The sequence below is a fragment of the Nilaparvata lugens genome, chromosome 3, assembly GCF_014356525.2.
Source record: "Nilaparvata lugens isolate BPH chromosome 3, ASM1435652v1, whole genome shotgun sequence".
In the NCBI taxonomy this organism is placed as follows: Eukaryota; Metazoa; Arthropoda; class Insecta; order Hemiptera; family Delphacidae; genus Nilaparvata; species Nilaparvata lugens.
The window spans coordinates 90,983,785-91,010,378 of record NC_052506.1 but is presented as its reverse complement, the minus strand read 5'-3'; the positions used below and the strand labels follow the sequence as shown (position 1 = coordinate 91,010,378).

General features: G+C 34.3%; 2 protein-coding genes and 1 long non-coding RNA gene across 3 annotated transcripts in view; 1 reads left to right on the top strand and 2 right to left on the bottom strand.

Annotated features, from left to right (window-relative positions):
- Positions 1-319, bottom strand: part of LOC111047404 (zinc finger protein chinmo) — a 51,045-nt gene extending 50,726 nt beyond the window's left edge. Inside the window, exon 1 of the mRNA XM_039425026.1 lies at positions 166-319. The gene's annotated coding sequence lies outside the window, so the exon portion shown is untranslated. The remainder of the gene's footprint in view (positions 1-165) is intronic.
- On the top strand, positions 52-23,126 carry LOC111047414 (cytochrome b-c1 complex subunit Rieske, mitochondrial). Its single transcript, XM_022333165.2, has 5 exons — positions 52-778; positions 1,839-1,982; positions 4,695-4,872; positions 18,608-18,756; positions 22,909-23,126. The coding sequence occupies exons 1-5, from the start codon at positions 571-573 to the stop codon at positions 23,043-23,045; spliced, it is 816 nt and encodes a 271-aa protein (XP_022188857.2). The 5' UTR covers positions 52-570; the 3' UTR covers positions 23,046-23,126.
- A 1,808-nt stretch (positions 23,127-24,934) lies between these two features.
- LOC111047409 lies at positions 24,935-26,303 on the bottom strand. Its single transcript, XR_002605841.2, has 3 exons — positions 26,192-26,303; positions 25,590-25,762; positions 24,935-25,197 (listed from the first exon to the last, which is right to left on the bottom strand). It is a non-coding gene; the product is annotated as an uncharacterized LOC111047409 (long non-coding RNA).
- Positions 26,304-26,594: the final 291 nt, after the last annotated feature.

The following is a 26,594-nucleotide window of genomic DNA, read 5'->3' as shown; positions in this document are numbered from 1 at the left end:
TTCGCGTGCAACCATCTTGACACGGTTCATGCAACATTGATGTAACACTCCATTCTGCATTGCCCGCAATTTCTTCTCACAACGAAACAACACTGAAAATCACTAATTAAAAATACTACAGAACACTTATTACTCTTCAAATAGTTGAAAATAAGTTATGTTTACCTCAGAGGGGCCCCCTGTTTATTTATAAATATATCTAAATTTCTGTAACCCGTGCATAAAATGAAATTTGTTGTACTACTGCAGGAAACGAACAAGCATTGACTAAATTAGTCAAAACATGGTGTTGCGAATTGTGACTTTTTAAAACTCGATTTCGCATGAATTAGGGTTTGATACATCAAATATGATATACATAGGTAGTTTTTATAAGTTTCTTATGAAGAATGACACAACTTTTACATTTTTAGAGATTAAATAATAAAATTAATGATTTAGGCATTCTTTTGGATTACTAACTAGCGGATAAAAAGTGAACTATGCGAAGGTCGCCCTCTAGCTCAAAGGGACGTCAGCTGAGTTCATTCGGTTCTGCAAGGTGCACTATAAATTTTTAGCAAACCGAAAATGATTATAGGTTCAAAATCGGGAAGTATTTCCCCTTTTATAAAAGCCACCAGTCAAACAGTTGCATCTTCAATTAAACCACTAATTCCTCCTTGTGTAGTGAAATCGGAGAATGTCACTGTTGTCCCCAAACCAACTAGTGTATTGAATTTCAATTTGAGCAAACTGCTCCCAAATAGGGATATAAAGTTAAAGCATGGTGTACCAGGTCAGTATTTTAAAATACTTTGTTCATTTTTAGAATTACTTATGCGTTTTATATTATAAATACTTGAATGTATAAAACTGAGCTAGTTGCATTTGATTTAGGTTAGGTGCTTACCAATCTGGGTTTGACATTAACTTTTTAACCTTGTCTTTGAAACTTGAAGCATTTTTCATTGTCCCTTTTTTATGTTAATAAATCATGTTTTATTTAGTGTATACATAAAAAACAAAATTTTTAATGAATAATACCTGTCCATAACTTAACTTCCTAGGTTAACTAGCATTATTGATAAACATAATTCAACCAACAAATTTTTATAAATTTGCAACTAAAATCTAATAAACCGTAATCTTTTGTTCTTACTCTTTATTATTAACGTTTTATTCAACTTATTTTTACTTTTTAAATGTTTACTCATTTTTCTCTCCACTTACAAGTTTACAGGGGTTTGTCATTGTGTCAAAAGAGATTTAATAAAGATTTCTGCTGAAACATGAGACTAAATTTTCCAAACGTTTTCCTTCTATCAACGTCTGTGTACAGATTCCTAAAAATCCATGATAACGTATAGGTTAGTATCTGGTAGAGTTAGATTATACAGAAAAGATTCATTTGTATGCTATGTTCTTTCCACAGATATAACTTATCCATTACCAGATATAATCATTTGTTAGATAAAAATATTTAATTTTAAATATGTCAATATCATGATATTGAGTTGACTAAGGCGTTGCAGTCTTTAGTCTGCTACTTGTTTGCGGGTTCGAATCCCATCGAATATGCATGGACGTTTGATCATCTCATTATTCAACCTTGCACTTCCCATTACTCACACTCAAGCAAGAAGCTTAAGTGGGCATCATTCGCAATAAAAAAATATTTTGTTTAATATCACCAAGTTTTATAATAAGCCTACCGGAATCTTGTTGCCACCAAAAAATACTGTTCAATCAGTAAATTTACAATGAATATTGTTTATTATTTCATCAACTTGAATTTCATTCAATTCAAAGTTCTTCTTATTCCTGATTAATATTATTTACCTTATTTCTTCTTGCAGTCACCACTCAAGTACGTTGGGCTCACACCGACATGAAAGTGCCCAGCTTTGACGACTACAGAAAGAAATCAACTCTGGATCCGACTTCGAAAAATGCGAATACAGCTGACGAGAGGAGGAACTTCACATACTTCCTTATTGGAGGTAAGTCGGTTTTAATCTTTAGGCGTTCCTTGTATGTAGAGCTGAACTGAATTGATGTAAATAAAGTGAATTGCTTTACCATGAATTCAAGGTATTATGCCTTCCAATGACCGATTTCCGGCCGACACTCAGAATTTTCCTCCGATGTTGATTCACTGTATGCATGTTGATTGGGATTCAATTCTTAGTGTTGGCCGACAATCCGTAAGTGTGTAAACGATTATACACGGAAAAGACAGCTAGCAACGTGTATGTAGGCTACCATATCTCATAACAGTAGAAACATTTCAAATCCTACCTATTAAGTTGTACCTATTAAGTTTGTACCAATAAATATTAAAAACTGGATACTTCACAACTATTATTTCCATCTTAATATTTTATGAGTTCAAAAATTTTTTCAGCTTTTAAAACTATTCATTATTGTCTGGATTAATTCACAATTAATAGCATTTATTTGAAATATACTTACCATTGTTTGAATAAAAATATTCCATTTTAAATTATTAGCTTAAGAATTAGAAACAGTTATGGTAAGTCTCCACTCCTACTGGCGAACAAGTGTTTCACTTATGCCAGTAGTTCTTCACCTCCAGCCGTATTTTACAGATAGATGATATAGATATTTAGAATAATAATTATTGTTTTTTTTCTGATTGTCACATCTTTGTAAAGTTTTTGTGTTTTGGTGAAATAAATTGAATTGAAATTGAAATACGATCAACCCACAGTAGTGCCTTAGAGAAAATATGGCAAAATTATGCTATCCTTTGTCTATGGTAGTGCGAAATGCATCACAAACAAAAATGTATCAATCTCTACTCCTATAAGCTATGTGACTCTTTACTTACTTTTTTTACTTCTTCGGTCCTCCCAACGGTCCTATGTCCGAGGAGTCGTCATGAATTGTATATTGTATTCTGGATTAGTCCAGGTGTCCTGTTGTATGTTCTTCAACATACTCCGCTAATTGTGTAGTAGGGTCTTGCCATTCTGAATCCTATGGTCGTTTTCACACTCCGAAGCAAGTCAATGTGTGTGAAAACGGCCGTTAGTGTTTGCAGGTAGCTTTAAATTCCAGAATTTCCAATTTCTAGATCAATGACCAGGCATTCCTGATTTTTTCGCTGAGGGTGATGCCCACATGAGCCTAAGCTTGTGCGTGAGTAATGAGGCGGATGATAATGGAAAATGAATGGATCACGAGTTACATGATTGGCAAGAGTCTAATAATTAGTTCTTAGTGAACATAAGCTTGGTGAACATTGTGGTAAGAGTCGGATTAGTTTAGAGTAAGATTAGGTCAGTCGGGTATCCTCTAAGCACTCGTTCAGATTATAATTCCAAATATCCAAAGTCTTGATCGTTAGCCAGGTGTTCCCGGATAGATCGCCTCAAAAATAAAAAAAACTTTAAACTTGAGAATCAAGATGGCGTGGCATCACACTCTCTCAAAGCTATCCCCAAAGCAATTGCTCCGGTTAGTTATTACAAAAGTTATTACATTTTGAAAATACTGAACGGAGCCGACTGAAGCGAAGGAGACAAACTATTTAACAGCTTCATTAACAATTTCACAGTGGAGCAGGCTTATGTCTTATGTTTAATATCAATTATTCAATATACCAAAATATGCGAAAGACGTAATTGGAATAACTAGATTTTCTATGTATGCGGATGATATTGATATTGATGTTGATGATATTGACTTTGATATTATCGAAGAAAAATGTAATGACACAATTGTGCTTTTAAAAAACGTTACAAGTAAAATGAACCTTTTGCTAAATAATGATAAAACGAAATTTGTACATTTCACCCGTAGAAATCCCAATAGAAAAAGTACAGTCAACCTAAATAACCTAGAGAACATAACATTTTTAGGTCTAGATGTAGATAACAATCTCAATTGGGAAAAGCATGTATCAAGAATATGTAAAAAATTGAGTACAGGAATATTTGCACTTAGAAGGCTGGCACCCATTTGTAATTTATTAACTTAAAGATCCGTGTATTATGCCACTGTCCACTCTCATATTTCATATTGCATTGAGATTTATGGTGGGACTAGTGCATTTAACTTGAACATGATATTAAAACTCCAAAAAGAAGCAGTAAGAAAAATATTTAATTTAAATAGACAAGAGCCGTGCAGGACATTTTTTTAAAAGTTAGAATCAGTGACGGTGTATGGACTTTATATTTACAAAACAATATTACACGTAAAAAATAATGAAGACAAATTTCCCAGGCAATTCAGTGTGCATGTCATGACTATAATACAAGAAATAGGAACAACTTTATTCAAAGAACATAGTAAAGAGAAGTACAAACAAAGCCCAACCTATATGGGCATCAAATTCATTACTTACCTTCCTACTAGTATTAATCATGAAAAAGATATTACAAGGTTTAAAAACAAAGTGAAAAAGTATATTGTGGAATTGAAATTGTACAGTGATGAAGAATATTATAGTGCCAACTCATTATGTATTTAGACTATCTATTGTTGATGTATTTTGGTTTTTTCACTTGTATTGATTTTATTATTTTGTTGAAAATAATAAATAAAAAGAGACGCATTCATGTACATTTTGATGTATGTTTTGAATAAAGAGATTGATTGTTTCAAATGAAAGCCAGGAGCCATCTTGTTATGCTTTACCTATATTTTTGTGTAGTTTTATGTATGAATTGATTTTTGTTGTTTAGGTGGCTCAGTGCTGGGCGTGTACAGCGCGAAGACAGTGGTGACCGAACTGGTCAGCTACCTGAGCGCCTCTGCCGATGTCTTGGCCATGGCCAAGATCGAAGTCAAGCTCAGCGAGATCCCCGAGGGCCGAAATATGACCTTCAAGTGGAGGGGCAAGCCTCTCTTCATCAGGCACAGGTAATAATTCACATAAATCACAATTATTGAAAGAAAATTCAAATTAAATGCTTTTAAACACCTCAAAGACGTCTGCTACTGCAAATATTGACAACAGGATAACCAGTGTTGGACTATTGATTATTATGTGAGATTGAATATATTTGTTTTGACGTTTCCTTATGTAGTGTACCTTTTGGCTAAATAAAATCGATTGATTAAACAGCTAGAAAGTTAATTAGTATTTGAACAAAAGGAAAGCTCATTAGTATTTAAACAAACGCAATCTCTGAATTACATCTGAATTCAAATAGTGTTTGGTTTACTTCTTCACTATTGTGATAATAATGTGAAATATCTGTTCTATTTTTTGTTTTGAAGCATCTAAATTTGAAAATTTACTTTGTGAACATATTAGTGGTCTGAAAATTTTGCGAAGTGAAGAGCTACAATACTTAACCTATTTCGGACTATGTGTAACCATATCTAAATTGGGGAGAGGAATAGCACAAGGTTACCTTATTTTTCCTCTCCCTATCATTTATATGATGTATACTTATTATATCAATCAATAGAGAATTTCAATTTCAATATAAAGAACTGTTAGCATTTGTGTGCTATTAAAGGAATGCTGACAGTGTAAAGTGAATCTCACTAAAGAGGCGTTTCAAAATAGTGTTATATCTCAATTATTCACAGTTAATTAATATGACGGTACACACACAGTGCTAAATAACTAATACTGATTAAGGGGAGCAGCGTTTATCATTTCAGTACTGTTTGCAAATGAATTCATAAAATTTTGAGTATTAACTGTTCAAGGTAATGATTATCGAATTACATACTTTATTTTTCAGACTATCAATTTCAGAGAAATTATTGCAGTTAATGAAAAGTAATAAATTCAATAAAAAATTAAACAAAAATTCCATAATACCTACCCTTTGTTTTTAAAATTAAAAGCTTTTTTATATAAAACACAATCACAACTAGTTTCGACATTTTCAATCCATTTTCAAGTTTTTCTCAGAATGAATTCATCATAACTCAAATTCGGTTATTCTTTTAAAACGGAATAAATGTCCCTGGAGTTGAATAGAATATTTTATTTGCATTTGTTCCTTTCACATAATACAAAGAGGTTGGTTTAATAATTTCAATATATTTACAGTATCAATCAATAAAGAATTTCAATTTCAATATAAAGAACTGTTAGCATTTGTGTGCTATTAAAGGAATGCTGACAGTGTAAAGTGAATCTCACTAAAGAGGCGTTTCAAAATAGTGTTATATCTCAATTATTCACAGTTAATTAATATGACGGTACACACACAGTGCTAAATAACTAATACTGATTAAGGGAGCAGCGTTTATCATTTCAGTACTGTTTGCAAATGAATTCATAAAATTTTGAGTATTAACTGTTCAAGGTAATGATTATCGAATTACATACTTTATTTTTCAGACTATCAATTTCAGAGAAATTATTGCAGTTAATGAAAAGTAATAAATTCATAGTACCTACCCTTTGTTTTTAAAATTAAAAGCTTTTTTACATAAAACACAATCATAACTAGTTTCGGCATTTCCAATCCATTTTCAAGTTTTCCTCAGAATGAATTCATCATAACTCAAATTCGGTTATTCTTTTAAAACGGAATAAATGTCCCTGGAGTTGAATAGAATATTTTATTTGCATTTGTTCCTTTCACATAATACAAAGAGGTTGGTTTAATAATTTCAATATATTTTGTAACATATTAAATCTGGGTAGATAAAAAGCCCTAACAGAAATAGTAATAGGTCTAAAAATAAAGTAATTGGCTAATATCGCCAAGCAGATAATAACCAAGATTAGATAGCATCAGCTTGTTCTGGCTAAATGGTACAAGAACCTAAAAAGGATTTGAAGGAAGTTTATTGCTCATAAATAGATTATTATATAAAATATTTGAAGATTGAGGTTATGTAGATGTATTCACGGATCGGTGACCTAGAGATCGATCAAACCGAAGAACGTAGAATCTGACCAAAACCCCTTGGCAGAGCTTTATTGCAATCGGATGGTGTGCAATGTGAAAAAACACCTGTCCACGTGGCTAATTATTAGGTAGCATGGAATTAATATTAATGTATAGAATATTAACTAGCATGCAAAGAGCATAAATAAAAAACCAAATAAAAATATTTTAATGTATTCAGGAAATAAGAGTTACCAGGCGCATGAATACCGAATAAAATTTGCATGCACCAATAGTAAAACGGCAGTTAATAGGCGGCAACTGTAGGCCAATTCAAAAATATTTATATATATTTATATAAATGTACTAGATTTGTGTTAAAATTTGTGTAATCTATGTTATCGATATGGCTCGAATGCAAAGAAATTATTAATCATATAATCTAAGCAATATTTTGGCATTTTTTGTAAGATCTATTTGAACTTAATGGCGGAGGATTAAGATATTTAAATTTTATGCTAATTTGAAAGTCGGAAAGAGGATCTGTAAAACTTGAGAAGGAAGAACCAGCACTCGCCAGCCAGATGCCACCATAAGAGGACCCCAAATATTTTAGAGCGAAGTACCTTATTAATAATTTTGTAAAAATTAAAGTTAAAGTAAATTATTAAATTTCTTAAAAGACTTCGTGATGCTATTGTGAAGCAGAAGTCATTTTTCATTTTAATTAAATTTATAACCCCTTGGAGGAGACGATTCCGGCTACCATATTCCCGGACCACATGGAGTTGGATCGACATCGGCGGCTTACAAGAAGATTTTCGACACGTGAGTGATTAAATTTGAATTTAGTGATGGGCGCCCTAGTGCTTCGAATTAATCTGATGATCAAAGCTAGCTCGCCGAAAGGGTTATTATAAATTGAGAAATTAATAAGAGTAATACTTGCGCAAGTAAAAATTAGTATTAAAGGTATTTAATTGAAAGAAAAATATATAGATCAATATTTTAGAAATTTCTATTTAATCAAAGAAGTACGAAATCTAGGCTATTAAAACATATGCATATAATATTTAATTTTTTGCAATACAATTTGCGATAATTTATCATAGTTCTAATTCACTAGATGAATGGCTCTACCTATTCCGTCAGGTGCCGAATCTTGCACCCTGAGATAAAAATATATATTCGATACAAATAAATCTACTAAATACTAGAGATTTTAATATATATATATTTGGATTATTAGTGGCTAATTTATCAAGCTGATCTTAGAGCACATATTTTTGATTGAATTATCCAAGTCGACAAGTATTAGCAAGTGCATGTCGCAGCTACATGCAAAAGAATGCATATGATTTTAAGATAAAGGCACATGGTAATGATTCGTGCCATAAATCTAGAATATAAAGTTTAGCCTGTGATATTTTTATTGATTTCAATTATTGTTCTATTTTTATATTATATTTTTTATCGCTCTATATATATTTTTTGCCTCGATTGATCTTTGCATTATTTATGTAATATATGTATGAAACTTTCATGGTGTGCAATTTATTTTTTATTCCTCAACTCTATAGTATAAGTATCATTTATATATATATTTATTATTTATTGAATTACAAGAGTTATTGGAGAAGCCCATATCTAGGCCTATCAAGATTTTTTAAGACTGAATACTATTAGAAAACCACGACCTAATTATATTAAATCTCATGCTTTACCGACTGATGCCAAGCAGGAGGCTAATCGTTATTTTAATATAAAGAATAACGTGACACAAAGACATGTCGTACCAACGTGGGACTGATGATGAGAGCCAAGCTCATTGAATAATTATTTGAAATTAGGTCAATAACCATATTGAAAATTATAGATAACTTATACGAGTTGTGAGGAAAACTGGCGAAGGAAATTTGTATTACTTTTTGGGGAAACAAGAGCTTTAAATAGAGAGAAATTATATGTTTTAAAGAAAATTTTATATTATTAGTACTGTGAAAAATTACATGTTTATAGAGAGAGATTATATTTTATAAGCCTAAACTGCTATTACTTTCTAGTCAAAAATATATTAGGTGTTTAAGCCGGTTGGAAAATAAGTCGCAGCCTGTAAACTAGCCAAGAATAAATCAACAAAACATTGGGGGCGCTAGAGCATTGTAAAAAACTTAAGTATAAATACCTTGTTGTAAGAGTATCCAAACACTTTACACATCACTGTTCACTGTAAGTCCCGGTTTGTGTCTCTTTTTTAAGCATTTTCGCTTATCATTCTTATCACTGTTTAATTAGCATTTATCATATTTGACATAATGAATCACACTCCCGCAAACTCTGAAGTTTCATATATGTACGGCGGTTGCACAGATCCCACTTTGTCGACTCCGAGCACATCAAACCCCACCACGGTAGATGCCAATACGCCACGAGAAAGGGAACCAGGAAGCGTCGGGTCGATAGTCTTCGATCCACCAGGTCTGCAACCTCTATCCTCCACTCGAATCGACGCCGCTGACACACCATTGAATCAACGGATAGTAGAGATCAACTTTGAAGGGGGCGAGGAGCAGCCTGCAGAACCCGCATCGCCGGAGGCCGAGTCACACCTGGGCAAACAAAGTATATTTTCAATCACAGAATTAGATCCGCTTCAAAAGGTAATAATGGAACAAACTAGTAGCACTTTCAACATTATGTTACAAAAAACAATGGATAGTATGATGCAGGAGATTAAAAAAGAGATTGCTACAGTAAAAGAGGAAAATAAACAAACAGTGGAACAGGGTATGAAAGAGACCACAGGCGCTATAAAATCAGTAGAACAACGGTTGGATAATATTGAAACTAAAGTAGAGAGTCATAGGGAAGAGTTAAAAGCAATGATAACCCTACAAAAAGAAAGTCAGGATAAAGTTACGGCAGGATTATCGGAAAGGTTGGATACGGTTACATGTGAACTCAATGAAAGGATAGATAACCTAAATACACAAATCACTACACCTATTCAGGATATAACAAATAACATTAAGGCCGATTGCCACCAAGAAATCCACAAACAAATTACCGTTGCCAATCAAAACTTAACAACTACAGTTGACAAAAATATTAACAATATTAAAGAAATACAAAACAAACAGATTAATATGTCCACAAAAATGAACCAACTGCAAGGTAGCATCAATCAAAACACTGAAACCTGTAAAGCTTTAAATGGAACTCTACTAATTCAAAAATCCACTCTGACTCAATTAAATCAAGAAATAAACGCAAATAAAATTACACATAATAGTCAATGGCAGATAACACAGGAAAAAATAATAGCATTGGAAAATCATATTCAACAACAACCTCAAGGAATTCAAACAGACAACCTCAACGTACATAGTATATTACAAGGACTAGGAAAATTTGATAACACTGATCGCCATTTGCAACCTCAACCATTCATTGATCAGATAAAATTAGTACAAACTCTTGCACCTACCTCTTGGAATTTTTGGCGTCTCCGTTTGACTAATTTATTGATTGGCGAACCCCTGATGTTTTTTCGGAGTAGAGCCCATGAATTTACATCATTGGATGAGTTTGTCGCTGTCTTCCTGGAACAGTATTGGAGCAGAAGTAAACAGTTGGACGTGCTAGCGGACATCATATCATGCGATTTCAACCCTAACTTAGACGGTGCATGTACCACTTTCGTCACTGCCATACAGTTTAAAAATTCTCAATTGAGCGAGCCCATTAACGAATCGGCATTAGCAATATTATTTTAAAGAAGCTACCGTATCAAGTTAGAATGGCACTCGCCACACAACCCATTACTGATTGTAAGCAGCTGATTAATCATTTATATGGCATACAGTCTGCAATGGCAATATCAAACCACCGCTCAGACCAGAGATACGCATCAAATCAGCATAATTCAAAATTTAATCCGCATAACAGCCAAAATTATGAACCGGTATCATATGATCGCTACCGATCTGCTCCTCAATTTGAACGCCGCTATGAGCACAGGCAAAATGGTAATTGGAATAATGAAAAATTTCAAAATCGTACAACCAACCACTATGCCCAGCAGAGCAATCGTAGGAATCACTATGATGGCCGTGATCGATTAAACTCACATAATAATCACACACAAAACAGTTACAACAGAAATTATAAACCACCACCTCAACAAGTAAGTACAAATTATACACTAGCACATGCAATAGGTTTGAATCAACAAAAAACCCGGAACCCAACACCCAACGACCCGCCACCAGACATACAGAAAACTACAGCTAATAAACCATGACTATATGATACCCCCGATACAGCAAGCACAAACTCAAGTGAAACAAACCAAGAAAAACAAGACATTTCAACATCATACACCACATTCAGAAATGATTTACCGGAGACTTTGTTAGAAGAAACGGAAAAAGAAAGCAGGCTACCGGATATACAAATGCAAGCGTATATCGATATAGAAATATATGGAATGAAGGTTCAAGCATTAGTAGATAGTGGTTCACAATGTAGCCTCATACAAACAGACTTATTCCAACGTCTGAAAGAAAAAACAAAATTAGCTACTCTACCGTTAACCAACGTATATGTATCAGGTATCAGTCCAGGACGGCGAATACATATAACTACTCAATGTTTACTGGAAATAAATCTTCAACAACAACGATTCGCATATACATTTCTTGTATTACCTGTTTCCGGTCCGCACATAATAATAGGTACAGATTTTCTACAACACTTCCAGGCCTGTTTAAATTTCCAAACCTCGAAATTTCATGCATTTACCGAAACCGAAGCATACGAAGTCATAGTACCCCTTGATCTGAAGAAACGCACTGAAGGAATCGCTGAGGTACATTTCGCTCACTACATGGAAGGCGTGCCGAGGGAGTGGGGTATCCACGGAATGGAAAATGCTATGGAGTGTATGGAGGTATTAAGCCTAACAACGAAGGACCGAGCACCGTCAAGAGCCGACTCTAGTACCGAAGAATTGTTAGAGATACTGATAAACAGAATTCATCAACGTACCGATTGGCACCCTGACACTAGACAGGAAATAATTCAAGTATTCCGCAAAAATGCAGACGTTTTTTCCGAACAACCTGGCCTAGCTACTCACTTCAAATGTTCACTCAACGTTAAACCACACGACACGTATTACCGCAAATCATACCCCATACCCTTCACCTATCGATCCGCCGCCATAGCAGAAATATCTCGCATGGAACAACTAGGAATTATAGAAGAATCCACAGCACCCTATAGTTTGCCGATTGTGTGTGTAGCCAAAAAGGATGGAACAGTGAGACTCTGTCTGGACGCTCGCGCCTTGAACCGCATATTGGATGATGACCGAGAAGGACCAGACCAAATTGAACAAGTTATGCAAACCTTCCATGGCAAGACCATATATTCAACGGTAGATCTGAGCGCAGGATATTGGCAAGTCCAAGTAGCACCGGAATCGCGCGATTATTTATCTTTCCTGTTTAATGGACGCAATTATAGGTTCACTCGTTTAGCGTTTGGATTAAGAAATGCTATGGCTATATTCATACGATGTTTGAGACAGGCGCTAGGAGACGATATCAGTGACTACTGTACATTATACGTGGACGATGGGTTAATAGCCTCACAGAATATACGTGAACATTGCCAGCATTTAGATATAGTATTTGATAGATTGATAAATTGCGGATTGAAACTCAAATTATCTAAGTGTGAATTTTTTGCGAGAGAGGTGAAATATCTAGGACACATAATTACACCCACTGGCATATCACAGGACCCGGACAAATTATTAGCCATCAGACAATTTCCATCACCAACCAACCGTAAACAATTGCAAAAGTTTATTGGATTTTTACAATTCTACCGCCGTTTTAATAAACAAATGTCACACTACACTGCTCAACTCAGTCATATACTGTCTAGTACCAAGCCTTGGATTTGGACTAACAAAGAAGAGATTATATTCCAACAACTAAAAGAAGCCTTCCTAAATTCCGTCGTGTTGAAACACCCTAACCTAAAGAAACCTTTTTTCTTGAATGTCGATGCATCAGATTACGCGATAGGCGCAGAGATTTTCCAAGAAGATGAGCAAGGAGAGAAAGGAGTGTTAGCATTTTTTAGTAAGACACTTAATCCAGCCCAGCGTCGTTATTCTGTGACCGAAAAAGAGTTGTTGAGTATTGTGGAAGTATGTATTAAGTACCGGACATTGTTACTCGGCAATAAGATATTTATCAATACCGACCACAAAGCCTTAACATTTTTCAAAACAGCCAAATTGAATCACAACCGCTTATCTAGATGGTTTCTTGCGCTTCAAGAATACGACATCGAATTGACCCATCTGCCAGGAAAGAAAAATCAGACCGCCGACTTTCTATCCAGAGAAATAGACGCTACATATTGTCAAGATACCAACCTAAGATGTTTCGCCGTAAAAAGTGGAGAAAGCATACCGTATCCTCCCAATATCCAACCACGAATTCATACCGCCATGTTAACACCTGAAAGAATCCGTATCGCCCAATATGAAGACCCAAGACTGTCCCGGATCCGTGAACTGATGGAAGAAGGAGCTGCCGAACCGCCCGACTACCTGCGACAGTATACCCGCTACAAAGGATTTATGTTCCACCGACCGGCTAAAAATACTTACGACTGGCGCCTAATCATCCCCGCTAATATGGAAACAGATTTGATAAAAGAAGCTCACGAACGCATTGGACATTTTGGAACTACGAAGACCCTCCACCTACTAAAAGAAAGCTGTTATTTTAAAAGCATGCATAAAAAAGTGGCCAAAATAGTGAAAGCTTGCGATATATGCCAGAAAGCCAAATACCCGCGATACCATATCAGAGGTGAAATGAATCCCATTCTCCCCAGCGCACCATTGGAATTGATATCAGCGGATATATATGGTCCATTGCCCATGGCGCAATACGGAAAAAAATACATATTCGTTCTTACATGTGTTTTTTCAAAATATACCATGCTATTTCCCATAGGCAAATTGACCGGAGAAGTTTTGGCCCGATGCATAACGGAAAGATGGACAAGTGAAGTAGGAAAGCCCAAACGAGTACTATCAGACAACGCAACCTATTTTTGTAGCAAGCAGTGGAAAGAAATACTTCACCTGGCTAATATTAAATGGTCGAGGACATCTCTTTACAGCCCCAGCGCTAATCCGGTAGAGCGACGTATGGCAGAGATCTCTCGTTTTATGCGGACGTACTGTAATGAAAAACACCAACAATGGGTTAGGTATATACCATTTTTAGAAGAATGCTATAATAATAGCCTAAATGAAAGCACCGGTCGTACGCCTTACGAAATCATATTCGGTAAAAGGAATAATACATTTATCGAAAAATTAATTGATTTTCCAAGCTCAGAAGTGAATAAGTTAACAAACCCCAATATCCATCATCTGGTAAGGTTAAAGCTAGAGCAGAAGGCAGATAGCAGAAAGAGATTCCACGACCGAGCATATAAAATATTTTCATATAACATTGGAGATGAAGTTTTAGTAAAGAGCCACAGGTTATCAAATGCTTTGGAGAAAGTAACTCGCAAATTCTTTTTAATTTATTCAGGGCCATTCACTATAGTAGCCATATCGCAGCATAACACAGTTCAGTTACAAGAGAGTGAGAACACGCACATTGTTTGGTGGGAAAATGTAGCCAATATTAAGCCATATCACAGAATTTGAAATAAATATGATAAGAAATCAAGGAAAACATTATTATCAAACCGATTACTAACCTTCCTTAATAAATTTAATATTGGTATAGGACCTCGTGGCAACAATCCAATGTTTTAATTCCTTCCAGCCGTTAGAAGCCTGCAATAAGGAAAAGAACAATTTTTAAATATGTAATTAAATTATATACATCAGATAAAAAAGGACACAAGCGGGGATAATAAAATTAAAATTTGTTAATTACCTTTTTAAGAGAAAAAATTGAGCAGTTAGGTTAGTTATGAAAGTCGATAGCAAATTCTGATGTAACATGTAGCACTATGAATGTAGAACAGCGACCAGCTGACCAAAGCCACCCAAATCAAATGAATGTAATGTCTGTTGAACATATGTTTATAAAAAGAAGTACTGTACCCAAAGAGTTATTTATTATTGTTATTTATTATATTTATTAATGTCGATATATTTATTTATATGTTTTTATATTTATTACTTTTAATTATGCCACGTTTGTTACCTGAAAAGACTTAAAGTGAATACCAGCTACCAAAACCAAAGAGCCATTAGCAAAAGAAAGTATTGTACCTGATGTATAGAAAATTATTTATATTAAGACCTAAGAAATACTATAAGATATAAGCCCAGAAGTTTATGAATCGAAATTATTGTCTAAAAGGAATCATTTATGAGAATTATGAAATGTGTGTAGTTAAGTTGGCGGCCCTGCAAGCGGCGAATTTAAAAATTACTATGTTTTAAGTGTTGTCAGGAGGAATACGTTTAGAAGTTTATATTTATGATATTTTATGTGTGTTGAGGAGGAGAATTTGTTATTGTATTTGATAAAGGTATAAAGGAGATGCAGCAAATATGTCTGCGAACTGTGATAGAAGTATGAGAGTATAATTTATAAATAAAGTATAGTGTATATCGATGTATTGAAGGGTGGGTTTTCATTAAAAACATTGTGATTCTCAAATATTTTGAATTCAAACCCAGGGGCGCGTGTAACATATTAAATCTGGGTAGATAAAAAGCCCTAACAGAAATAGTAATAGGTCTAAAAATAAAGTAATTGGCTAATATCGCCAAGCAGATAATAACCAAGATTAGATAGCATCAGCTTGTTCTGGCTAAATGGTACAAGAACCTAAAAAGGATTTGAAGGAAGTTTATTGCTCATAAATAGATTATTATATAAAATATTTGAAGATTGAGGTTATGTAGATGTATTCACGGATCGGTGACCTAGAGATCGATCAAACCGAAGAACGTAGAATCTGACCAAAACCCCTTGGCAGAGCTTTATTGCAATCGGATGGTGTGCAATGTGAAAAAACACCTGTCCACGTGGCTAATTATTAGGTAGCATGGAATTAATATTAATGTATAGAATATTAACTAGCATGCAAAGAGCATAAATAAAAAACCAAATAAAAATAATTTAATGTATTCAGGAAATAAGAGTTACCAGGCGCATGAATACCGAATAAAATTTGCATGCACCAATAGTAAAACGGCAGTTAATAGGCGGCAACTGTAGGCCAATTCAAAAATATTTATATATATTTATATAAATGTACTAGATTTGTGTTAAAAATTTGTGTAATCTATGTTATCGATATGGCTCGAATGCAAAGAAATTATTAATCATATAATCTAAGCAATATTTTGGCATTTTTTGTAAGATCTATTTGAACTTAATGGCGGAGGATTAAGATATTTAAATTTTATGCTAATTTGAAAGTCGGAAAGAGGATCTGTAAAACTTGAAAAGGAAGAACCAGCACTCGCCAGCCAGATGCCACCATAAGAGGACCCCAAATATTTTAGAGCGAAGTACCTTATTAATAATTTTGTAAAAATTAAAGTTAAAGTAAATTATTAAATTTCTTAAAAGACTTCGTGATGCTATTGTGAAGCAGAAGTCATTTTTCATTTTAATTAAATTTATAACCCCTTGGAGGAGACGATTCCGGCTACCATATTCCCGGACCACATGGAGTTGGATCGACATCGGCGGCTTACAAGAAGATTTTCGACACGTGAGTGATTAAATTTGAATTTAGTGATGGGCGCCCTAGTGCTTCGAATTAATCTGATGATCAAAGCTAGCTCGCCGAAAGGGTTATTATAAATTGAGAAATTAATAAGAGTAATACTTGCGCAAGTAAAAATTAGTATTAAAGGTATTTAATTGAAAGAAAAATATAGATCAATATTTTAGAAATTTCTATTTAATCAAAGAAGTACGAAATCTAGGCTATTAAAACATATGCATATAATATTTAATTTTTTGCAATACAATTTGCGATAATTTATCATAGTTCTAATTCACTAGATGAATGGCTCTACCTATTCCGTCAGGTGCCGAATCTTGCACCCTGAGATAAAATATATATTCGATACAAATAAATCTACTAAATACTAGAGATTTTAATATATATATATATTTGGATTATTAGTGGCTAATTTATCAAGCTGATCTTAGAGCACATATTTTTGATTGAATTATCCAAGTCGACAAGTATTAGCAAGTGCATGTCGCAGCTACATGCAAAGAATGCATATGATTTTAAGATAAAGGCACATGGTAATGATTCGTGCCATAAATCTAGAATATAAAGTTTAGCCTGTGATATTTTGCTGATATAAAATTATTGTTCTATTTTTTATATTATATTTTTTATCGCTCTATATATATATTTTTTGCCTCGATTGATCTTTGCATTATTTGTGTAATATATGTATGAAACTTTCATGGTGTGCAATTTATTTTTTATTCCTCAACACTATAGTATAAGTATCATTTTTATATATATTTATTATTTATTGAATTACAAGAGTTATTGGAGAAGCCCATATCTAGGCCTATCAAGATTTTTTAAGACTGAATACTATTAGAAAAAACCACGACCTAATTATATTAAATCTCATGCTTTACCGACTGATGCCAAGCAGGAGGCTAATCGTTATTTAAATATAAAGAATAACGTGACAATTTACAGTATCAATCAAAACTCAAAGTTATATCACTATGAACTACAATTGGAAAAAATTTACACATCAAACTTGAAAGTCCATTTAATTGAATTATTTTGAACATTCTTGAATTGTTAGTATGAAAAATCAAATAATGTGTCATTCCATAAACAATATCTTTGAGAATGTATCCTTGAATTTACATGTTAACAATTCTGAAATCGATTGTACAAAAGAATTCAACTTAGGCGCTCATATATTATCAAGAAGTAAAAATGAAAAGGAAAGTTTTTGCTTCGAAATTTGTAACTTGATAGTAGCCAAATCTAAATACTTTGAAAAAGGCTCACGTGAAAGATTTTCCAATGCGTGGTGCACAACCTTTATAATCAATCATTTAACTATCAATACAATAATTATCAGTACTATGTATTATATATAGCTATCATTATCTGGAAGAGAAAAACTAAGCTCAGCTTGTATCATTCCTTTTAAAAATTCAACTGGTAATGAAGTTCAAAAGGTTATGTGTTTGTCACGCACTTTACATTTCTGGTCCGAGAATACTCCTTGAAATAATAAATTGACAAGTGATAACAATCTTGAATTTAGCAATGTTGTTTCAAAAACACTTGAAAGCTCAATAATGTCAATTAAATTGAATTTAAAAGAACATTTTAGCCGAAAATTTACAAACAACCACTAGCTACACCATAGCAGCAAAGTTTCCTGTTAATATTATGTATTAATACTGTATAATGTGCAACGCCTGAAATCTAGTTGGGGTAGCTTAGAACAGATAAACACTGGTACCGTATTGACATTTTTGACAAGCTTGGCCGCTATAGTGAGGTCCACAAGGCTATAGTGTGGCAAGGCAGAGAATCGGCAACACTGTTCTCCGAACTTTCTCGTATGCCATTATAACGTGGACCTCACTATAGTCTGATTGTCACTAATATCAGATGTGTTTTGGTTTGTGTTTTTGTGTCGTTTAGCTTGGCTGCTAGTCTTACTGTTTTATCAATTGTACGTTTTGTGTTTGGTTGAGTATCGATTGCGTGTTTAGGGCACCGGCCGAGATCAGCGCCGAGCAAGCAGTAGACGTGGCAACACTGCGCGACCCCCAGCACGACAGCGAGCGCGCCACAAACCCCAAGTGGCTCGTGGTCATTGGAGTCTGCACTCATCTTGGATGTGTGCCCATCGCCAATGCTGGCAAGTATACTTACAAGATATAGATCCTTAGAACTAGATCCTGTAGACTTAGCGACCAATTCATGAAGCCCTGTCAGGTAGGGCAAAGTCACATGAAGAATATATCACTGTTTCAAATGAACAATGGCGTAACTGCCAAAGTTGAAATTTTCAGAACAAAAATAGTTTTTTTGTACTAATTTATTGATTCAAGATACACAATCATTCATTAAAATAATTGGGGGAAGACTAACAAGCACAGGCCAAAACGCTTCCTCCCCCGAATTTTGTATCCTATACTAGTCCACAATGAAGTTTATGCTTTCCACTTTATACGATTTGTGTCTTATTTACTGAGCAAATACATGCAAGAAATTTTGAATTCTAAAAGATTGAGAACCAATTTAAATAACAAAACTACTTTCACTAAACTCTAGAAATTCTAAAACATTTAATTTTTTATTTTCAAAGGCAACTCTTTACGAGTATTTTAAGCCCAGGGGCATTATAAACAGCATTATATGCAGTATAAACGTTTCTATTTGTGGTGATTAAATGAAAGGATCTATAGATAGGTGAATAGCTGAAATGAAACTTGAGAATGAGTAGCTGATATAAAATGAGAGAGAAATTAAACCTGAATTACCTGTTGAATCTATACTAAGAACCTACTTGCTAAACATTGAATGATTTGAAAAATTTGATCCGAAAATTAAAAACAAACTCCACTAAAAGAACAGCTGAGATCATATATAAATAGGTTCTTATGGTCAAAACATAGTGGAGCGGCGAAGGTAGAGTGTGTCAGAGAAGGCCAAGGTCTATAAATACAGGTCATGACACAATCCCGTGATGCATTGCAAAATCGCCATTATAGATTGAACTATATGATTTGTTATTGTGTTATAATTGTTTAAGGGATATTGCTTGGCTTTGAATTGTAAAATAAAGTGTTCCGACAGAATAATAATATTTAGATTCCAACTAGGAACCGAATTGTTAATTTTTAGATTTAATTGATCAGGAACTTGAAACTATTTTTGAAGTTGGCTCCGCATACTTCTGTCTTGTCCCAATGCCTTATGAATCATAATCCTTGAGTTGAAAGAATAAGAACAATTTTTAATAATAAATAAATGAATAATTGAAGCATTTATCATTGAAATTTCATTATTAAAAAATTGAAGTCAAGAATTCCAATGAAAATAATACAAATTTTTTTTCCTGTTTTAGAGAAAATGAAAAGGTACCGGTACGGTACGGTGTACCGTCGAGTACCGTCACTAAACAGCACTGGCTGAGAGTGAATCATGTATTAATGGGGCGTCGAAGGTAGGATAGAAATAAGGGATGGTAGGTAGGGTAGGTAGGAGGAGGTAGAAGATAGTTAGGTAGCGTAAGGAAGTGGATACTTTTAGATACATGCATTATTTAAACTCTCAGTTACCTTCTCTGCTACATTCTACCTTCGTCGCTCCACTATTCTCTGATCGTTAGAAGAAGCCCTGTAGATGTGGGGCACGACTCATTAAGTCGTGTCATTTAGGGGAATTACTAGCCGTCAGGCTCGCTTCGCTCGCCATATACGTCTAGCCAGGGGGCTCCGCCCCCTGGACCCCCGACTGGATCGTCCAGAAATGAGTTCAGCGGGCTCGCTTCGCTCGCCTGCATTTTTAATTTGAGCATGCTTCATTCCATCAGAAAGTCAAAGTACTGAGGAAACGCAGAAAAGCTGAGAATAACGTTGGAAAAACGCTGATTATGGGCGTATCTTCGAAGAAATATTAAAGTCACCTCATCATAAAATTTTTAGATCCTAGCTAAACCTCTGCACCAAATTTGAAAATTTTCTGTCAATTACTTGATGAAATAACTGAGAAAACGCAAAAAACGCTAATTTTGGGTGTATCTTTGGCGTTATTTCAAATTCCTTCTAACACAACATTATTAAACCCCAGCTGAGCTTCTGTAGTAAATTTGAACATTTTCTGTTCATTTGTTCTCGATAAAGCTGAGAAAGCGCATAAAAACGCTGGAAAAACGCAGATTTTGGGCGTATCTTTGGCGTTATTTCAAATCCCTTCTAACACAACATTATTACACCCTAGCTTAAATTCTGTACTAAATTTGAACAATTTCTGTTCATTTGTTCTTGTTAAATCTGAGAAAAAGCAAAAAACGCTGGAAAAACGCAGATTTCGGGCGTATCTTTGGAATTTTTTTCCAAATCCGTTCTTAGTGCGCCTCTAAAGGGCCAACTGAACATACCTACCAAATTTGAACGATTCTGGTCCGGTAGATTTTAAGTTCCGCGAGTGAGTGAGTGAGTGAGTCAGTCAGTCAGTCAGTCAGTCAGTGAGTGAGTGCCATTTCGCTTTTATATATATAGATTATTCGAGCTGTTAGTACTCTTGTTAGCTCACTCTTGATGCGGCTAGCCCACCAGAGCAACAAATGATTGTTAATAATATTAATAGGCAATATACTTTTTTGTCGCACACAAAACCAATAAAACCATCAACACACCAACGCAATAAAATGAAATGGATTGGTATGGCTTCAGCTGATATTTCATCATATAAAGGTATGTTTTGGTTTATGTGGCTGCTGCCCTGCCGTCGACCGTATATATATCGTATGAGATAGAGCACATCACATCATTTTATTTACAAAGTAAGAGTCACACAGTTAAATTCAGTGCGTCAAGTCATTGGATGAAATTTGGTGTTGCTTGATGCACCTACTGTACCGTGCATCGCGACGGCCGTCGACCATAAGAGAATACCACTGACTTACGGGAGTTCACAGATTTTAATTGTGGCAATGATTGAACACTCCTATAAGAACCAAAGATTCCTCTGACGTCAGTCGCGGTCGCATAAACGAGAACGTATTTGAAAAAACACAAATTATAGATGTGGTGAAATATTTTCAAAAGTTGGCTTATATAGGAGAGATCTAGAAGGTCAATCTAGATATCAAGCTTGCGCTTTGGCGAGATTTGTTGCTTTTCAACAGGAAGTGATGAAGAGAGAGAGAGACAATTGTTGCTCTACAAATATGACAGTGATGTCGTATGGTTCCAACGTGTGATATCAGATAAGATTGTATGGAAAACTACACCAATAATGTTGATTATTGCTTGTTGCTCTAAGTTTCAAGATATGTTTATCAGTACCTCTCTACTCGAATATCGCCCATATACTAAGCATATGATGTACTTAACGATCTACGTAAAATACGTAACGTATTAACCCAGAGTTATAAACTTTTTACATATTAGCTTACATGGCATAAACTCTCGTAAACCAATTAATAATAGTTATTGAGAGTATTTCTATAGTATTGAAACTGATTAGTTGGAACAGTTTTGATGAGTGGCTGCACATTTACCTGTAAAAAAATGCCGTCCCCTGGGGAGAATGGCAACGTCGCATAATAGGTTCTTTCAACTTATCAGCCCAAGTTGAAAGCAGTAAAAAGCGTGTTAAAAGTCAAATATAAGTTGTAATGCATTGAGATATGCCAAGTAATATAGAATACATTTATTTATAAATATAACACATAAATGTATATAATATTGCTTGAGATGTATAATTATGTCATGCATCATTACCTACCGTAGCTCACAGCTGATTATAGCTCTACTTCGAAATGTTTTCAATTCTTATTGCATCATAGTTGTATTTTAAGTGGCATTTCTCACTTATGAGTAGACACAACAAATTTTTTTCATTCTATATAGTAGTTGACATTATTTATTTGTGTCTATTCTATTAGAGGTGTCTGTGACTTTGGTGGTAGCCTTGAGCAAGTATTAATTTATTCAAGTCAGAATGACTTTTCCTATATTCAAGATTTTATTCGTTCAACTACGGTGTATGTTTTGTCAAATTTTACTAATATTTCTTATCAACCAACTATATTATTTTCTTCCTTCATTTAATAACTATTCATTGAGGACATAATCACTAATCCTGTATTCATGTTTTTATTCATCACAATTATTTCCCATTCATCCAACTATATTTTTTGTCAAACGTTTATTCAAGTTTTCATTTTTCACAATTATCCCATTCATCCAACTATTTCTTTTTTGTCAAATTTAACAAATTTTTCTCGACCACCAAGTCAATTTTTTGTAACTTCACTAATTTTGGTTGTGATTTGCAGGTGAATTCGGCGGCTACTACTGTCCATGCCACGGTTCGCATTACGACGCGGCCGGTCGCATTCGTAAGGGTCCCGCCCCCCTCAACCTCGAAATTCCCCCCTACGAGTTTGTCGGCGATCTCCTTGTTGTTGGTTAAGCCAACCCACATCTAACACACTCATACAATAGTATTTGTTGATTCATTATTTAATGTTAATAAACTCCACCTTGTAAATAACGCTAGTGTTTATTCATTATTTTCAATGCGGGGTATGTAGGGGCCCAATTCGTCAGTCCAAAATAACGTTTTTTTAATGAGTTGAAAAATGTTAGTATTTATTCATCATTTTATGGGCTTTGTAGATGAATCTCCTGCCGATATTTATCTGTTAAGTTTTGATTAACACGATTCCAGATAGACCTAGAATAGACCTAGAATCTTAACATGTTTCCAGTAGACCTAGTTACTGGAGGAAGCTAACCGAAAGCATGATAACTTGAGCCTTGTGGACACTCAGATGAACCTGTAACTTGTAAGTGTGCTCACGTTTCAACTAAATTGCTCCGGTAACCTGCCTCCAGTTACTAGAACGTATACAGGAATCGTGAAAACATTGCATCAAATCAGAATAACATAGTTTATATTTTTGCTAAATTAAATAATGGTTGTAGTTTTATGAGGTATATAGATGGGTCCTCTGATGGTGGTGTTGATCTGTCTGTAAGCCTTCATAGTTCTAAATTGTTACAAAATATTATTAAAGAATAGTCATGTATGTTGGATTTTATTATGGGATACCTTAAATAGGTTCGTGTAGTATACTTAGAATTGAAATTCCAGTCATTATTCAGAATAACAAATGATACTAATTAAGATGCAAAAAAGATGAGTGATTGAAAAGATACACAGCCCAAACACTAAGGGTATCATCGATCACATTGGATGCATGTATGTGTAAGTGCACGCGAGACCATGCATGATCACGCGTGCGGATGAGAAAACAAATCTGCAAAGAGACATACTCTCTAGGAACACTCACACTGAAGGCGTTCACTTGCTGCTGTTCAGTGTGATCAGCGACAGACAAATCACAACATGTTTCTATGGATCTTTCCATTTTTTTTTTTGTTTCTCGATCATCTCCACGCGTGTTCATGCATGGTATCGCGTGCACTTACACATACGTGCATCCAATGTGAACCCTAATATTTTCGAAGTTTGGGTTGCTCTGTTTATAGTTTTCGTTGCACTCAGTTTTTTGGAAAGTCTGAACGATTGTTGGATCCAACTCAGCTGAGTTTTTCTAGGTTCTCTAGCAACTAAACTCTGTACTAGAATTATTATGCTATTGATTGTGGAAGCACACATAATGGGTCGATTTAATAAAAACTAGAATCCAGTGACTAGCAATTAGTCATTGATTCTAGCAGCTATACAAATAAGATTTTACAGCTGACTCGATTCCTAGCATTTGCTTGAAAATAATTACTTGGAACCAATGTACCTAGAATATTCTAGGTACATTGCTTAGAACTAGAAATTGCTAGCTTTCATTCAATTCACCTAATGTATTGATAGAGAGCTAAGTTTTGCTTAGCTAAGATAAACATCCAACAATGTTTCATAAATTGGCAGTATTTAGGCTAGTTGCTCGAAAATCTCATCAAATGATATAAAACATTTCAAACCATCTTGAAATTATCTCATGCAACTGACCATTTCAACGGGAACCGATCAAGAAATCTAACGACAGTACAATGACATCATTTCAAGGTTGTAGGAACCACATTGGATTTTTTTGCATCTGACCCCTGAAGTTGGAATAGGCTACTTAAATATTCATAAAGTACCTTACATGATATCTGTTGATTCCTGTTGATGATTACTTACATGATTCCTGTTGAGCTGCAACCACAATATGATTGAGATGATTTATGAAATATGGTGGGTTGGAACACCAATAAAATACATAAAAATACTACCATAACGTCAACTGGGGCTACTTTGCGCCATAAGGGGGCAGGTACAAGCATTTTCATTAATACGAGAATAACACCACAAGTCTACTATGTTTATTCTTTGAAATAATTTTTCAGTTTCAATCCAAAGAGGTCTAGAGCATTCACGCTTCAAATCTCAGAGCAATGTCCTCCCCAGTGTTTTTGTTGTCGCATCTGTGGAGGTGCTTCTCCAGACATGGACGTTCTGTCGTTGGTATCTCAATGGTTGTTATCTCGATGGATGAAGATAGAATTTGGTGGAACATCCTCAGAACCATTCATTAAGATTTGCGTCACGTGTTCATTACCTGTGAAAAATATAAAATATATTAGCCCTAGAGATTAATACTTAAGTACTTTTTTACAAGATATATAGAATGTGATAAAACTTGAAAATCTACAAGTTTTCTCGAAGATTTCATACATTATTTATTTATTTAATACAGAATAACTATTACAGACTACAGGCATTAAGCCCAAAACAGTCTTCACTACCATGTACAATCGAATAAAGTAAGTTAGGTACTTAAAGAAATAAAAATGAGAACATGTAGGTCTGATTATGATTATGGGTAATGATTATGTAGGTCTAATTGCTCAAGAGTAAAGAAGTGTGACTGAAAACTTTTGGAAGTTCATTCGACTGGAAGTGATATTGATCAATAAAGTTATAAAGTATTAAATGAATGTGGATACTCACAATACTAATTGTATGTTTTGGAAACTACGGACGAGTTTTAAAGTGAATGATAGTAAGTTATGAGCTTTGAAGATGGGACCCAGTGTCTTGAAACGAGTCCGGAATTTTCTAAACACGTGAGTAGACCAATCATTTGTAGAGTTTACATTTGTTTCTAATCGTTCAAGATGTTGCTGAAATATAAAAGAAGAAAAAATTGAATTAATACAACATGATTACGGTACTGAATTTCAATAATACAAGTATTGAAATTATCGCCGGTAATTACAATAGTATTTCGTGATTCTTCTAAATATGGTAAACTTTTGTAGCTCGATGATCTGAAAGCCACAGAGTAAATAATGTGAAGTGAGGATGAGCAAGAAACTGAACTTGCAAAGATCAATGCTCCATTGAAACAACTATAGGTACCGTACTCAAAATGGAATAGTAATCAATTCAAGTTTGAATTAAAATGACAATTTGTCACACTCTTGACCAAGCTCATTCTAGTATTTTATTATTTGTTTAAGAGTCTCAATTAAATTCAATTGAATAGACATATTGTTCATTACAAATGACAAAATATCAATCAATTAATATTTCACAAAAATAATACATACACTTCATGCTACCTGTATAATTTTGTGAACACTTTTATCTCTCATGGAAAATTGTAAAAAAAAAAAAACAGAAAACAGATGTGTGTCAAGTGCCGAGACACTGATGTTTTTCAAAGGTGTTGTTTGATGTTTTTCAAAACTGATGTTTTTCATACATAATCTATTGAGCATGTATTGTTCAAAAATGGAACGTTTTAAAAGTGTTTTTATTATTAGGGATAGCCGACAATTATTCAACAGTTGCTATGCCATATATTTTGAAGCGAGAGTATGGTGGATTATAAAATGAAACGACTTGAAATTTTCTCAACCGCTCATTGAAAAATATCGAGAAACTATAGTTCCGGCTGCTATACAATTATCAATCTAAGATTCTAGTAAACTAAAGCCAGTTACACACAGA

Bases quoted from the DNA above. Each gene is read 5' to 3' on its own strand.
- LOC111047414 (XM_022333165.2), top strand. From the start codon at position 571: ATGATTATAGGTTCAAAATCGGGAAGTATTTCCCCTTTTATAAAAGCC. The intron at 779-1,838 runs GTCAGTATTTTA...TTCTTCTTGCAG, and splicing joins GTTAAAGCATGGTGTACCAG to TCACCACTCAAGTACGTTGG. The intron at 4,873-18,607 runs GTAATAATTCAC...TTGCGTGTTTAG, and splicing joins CCTCTCTTCATCAGGCACAG to GGCACCGGCCGAGATCAGCG.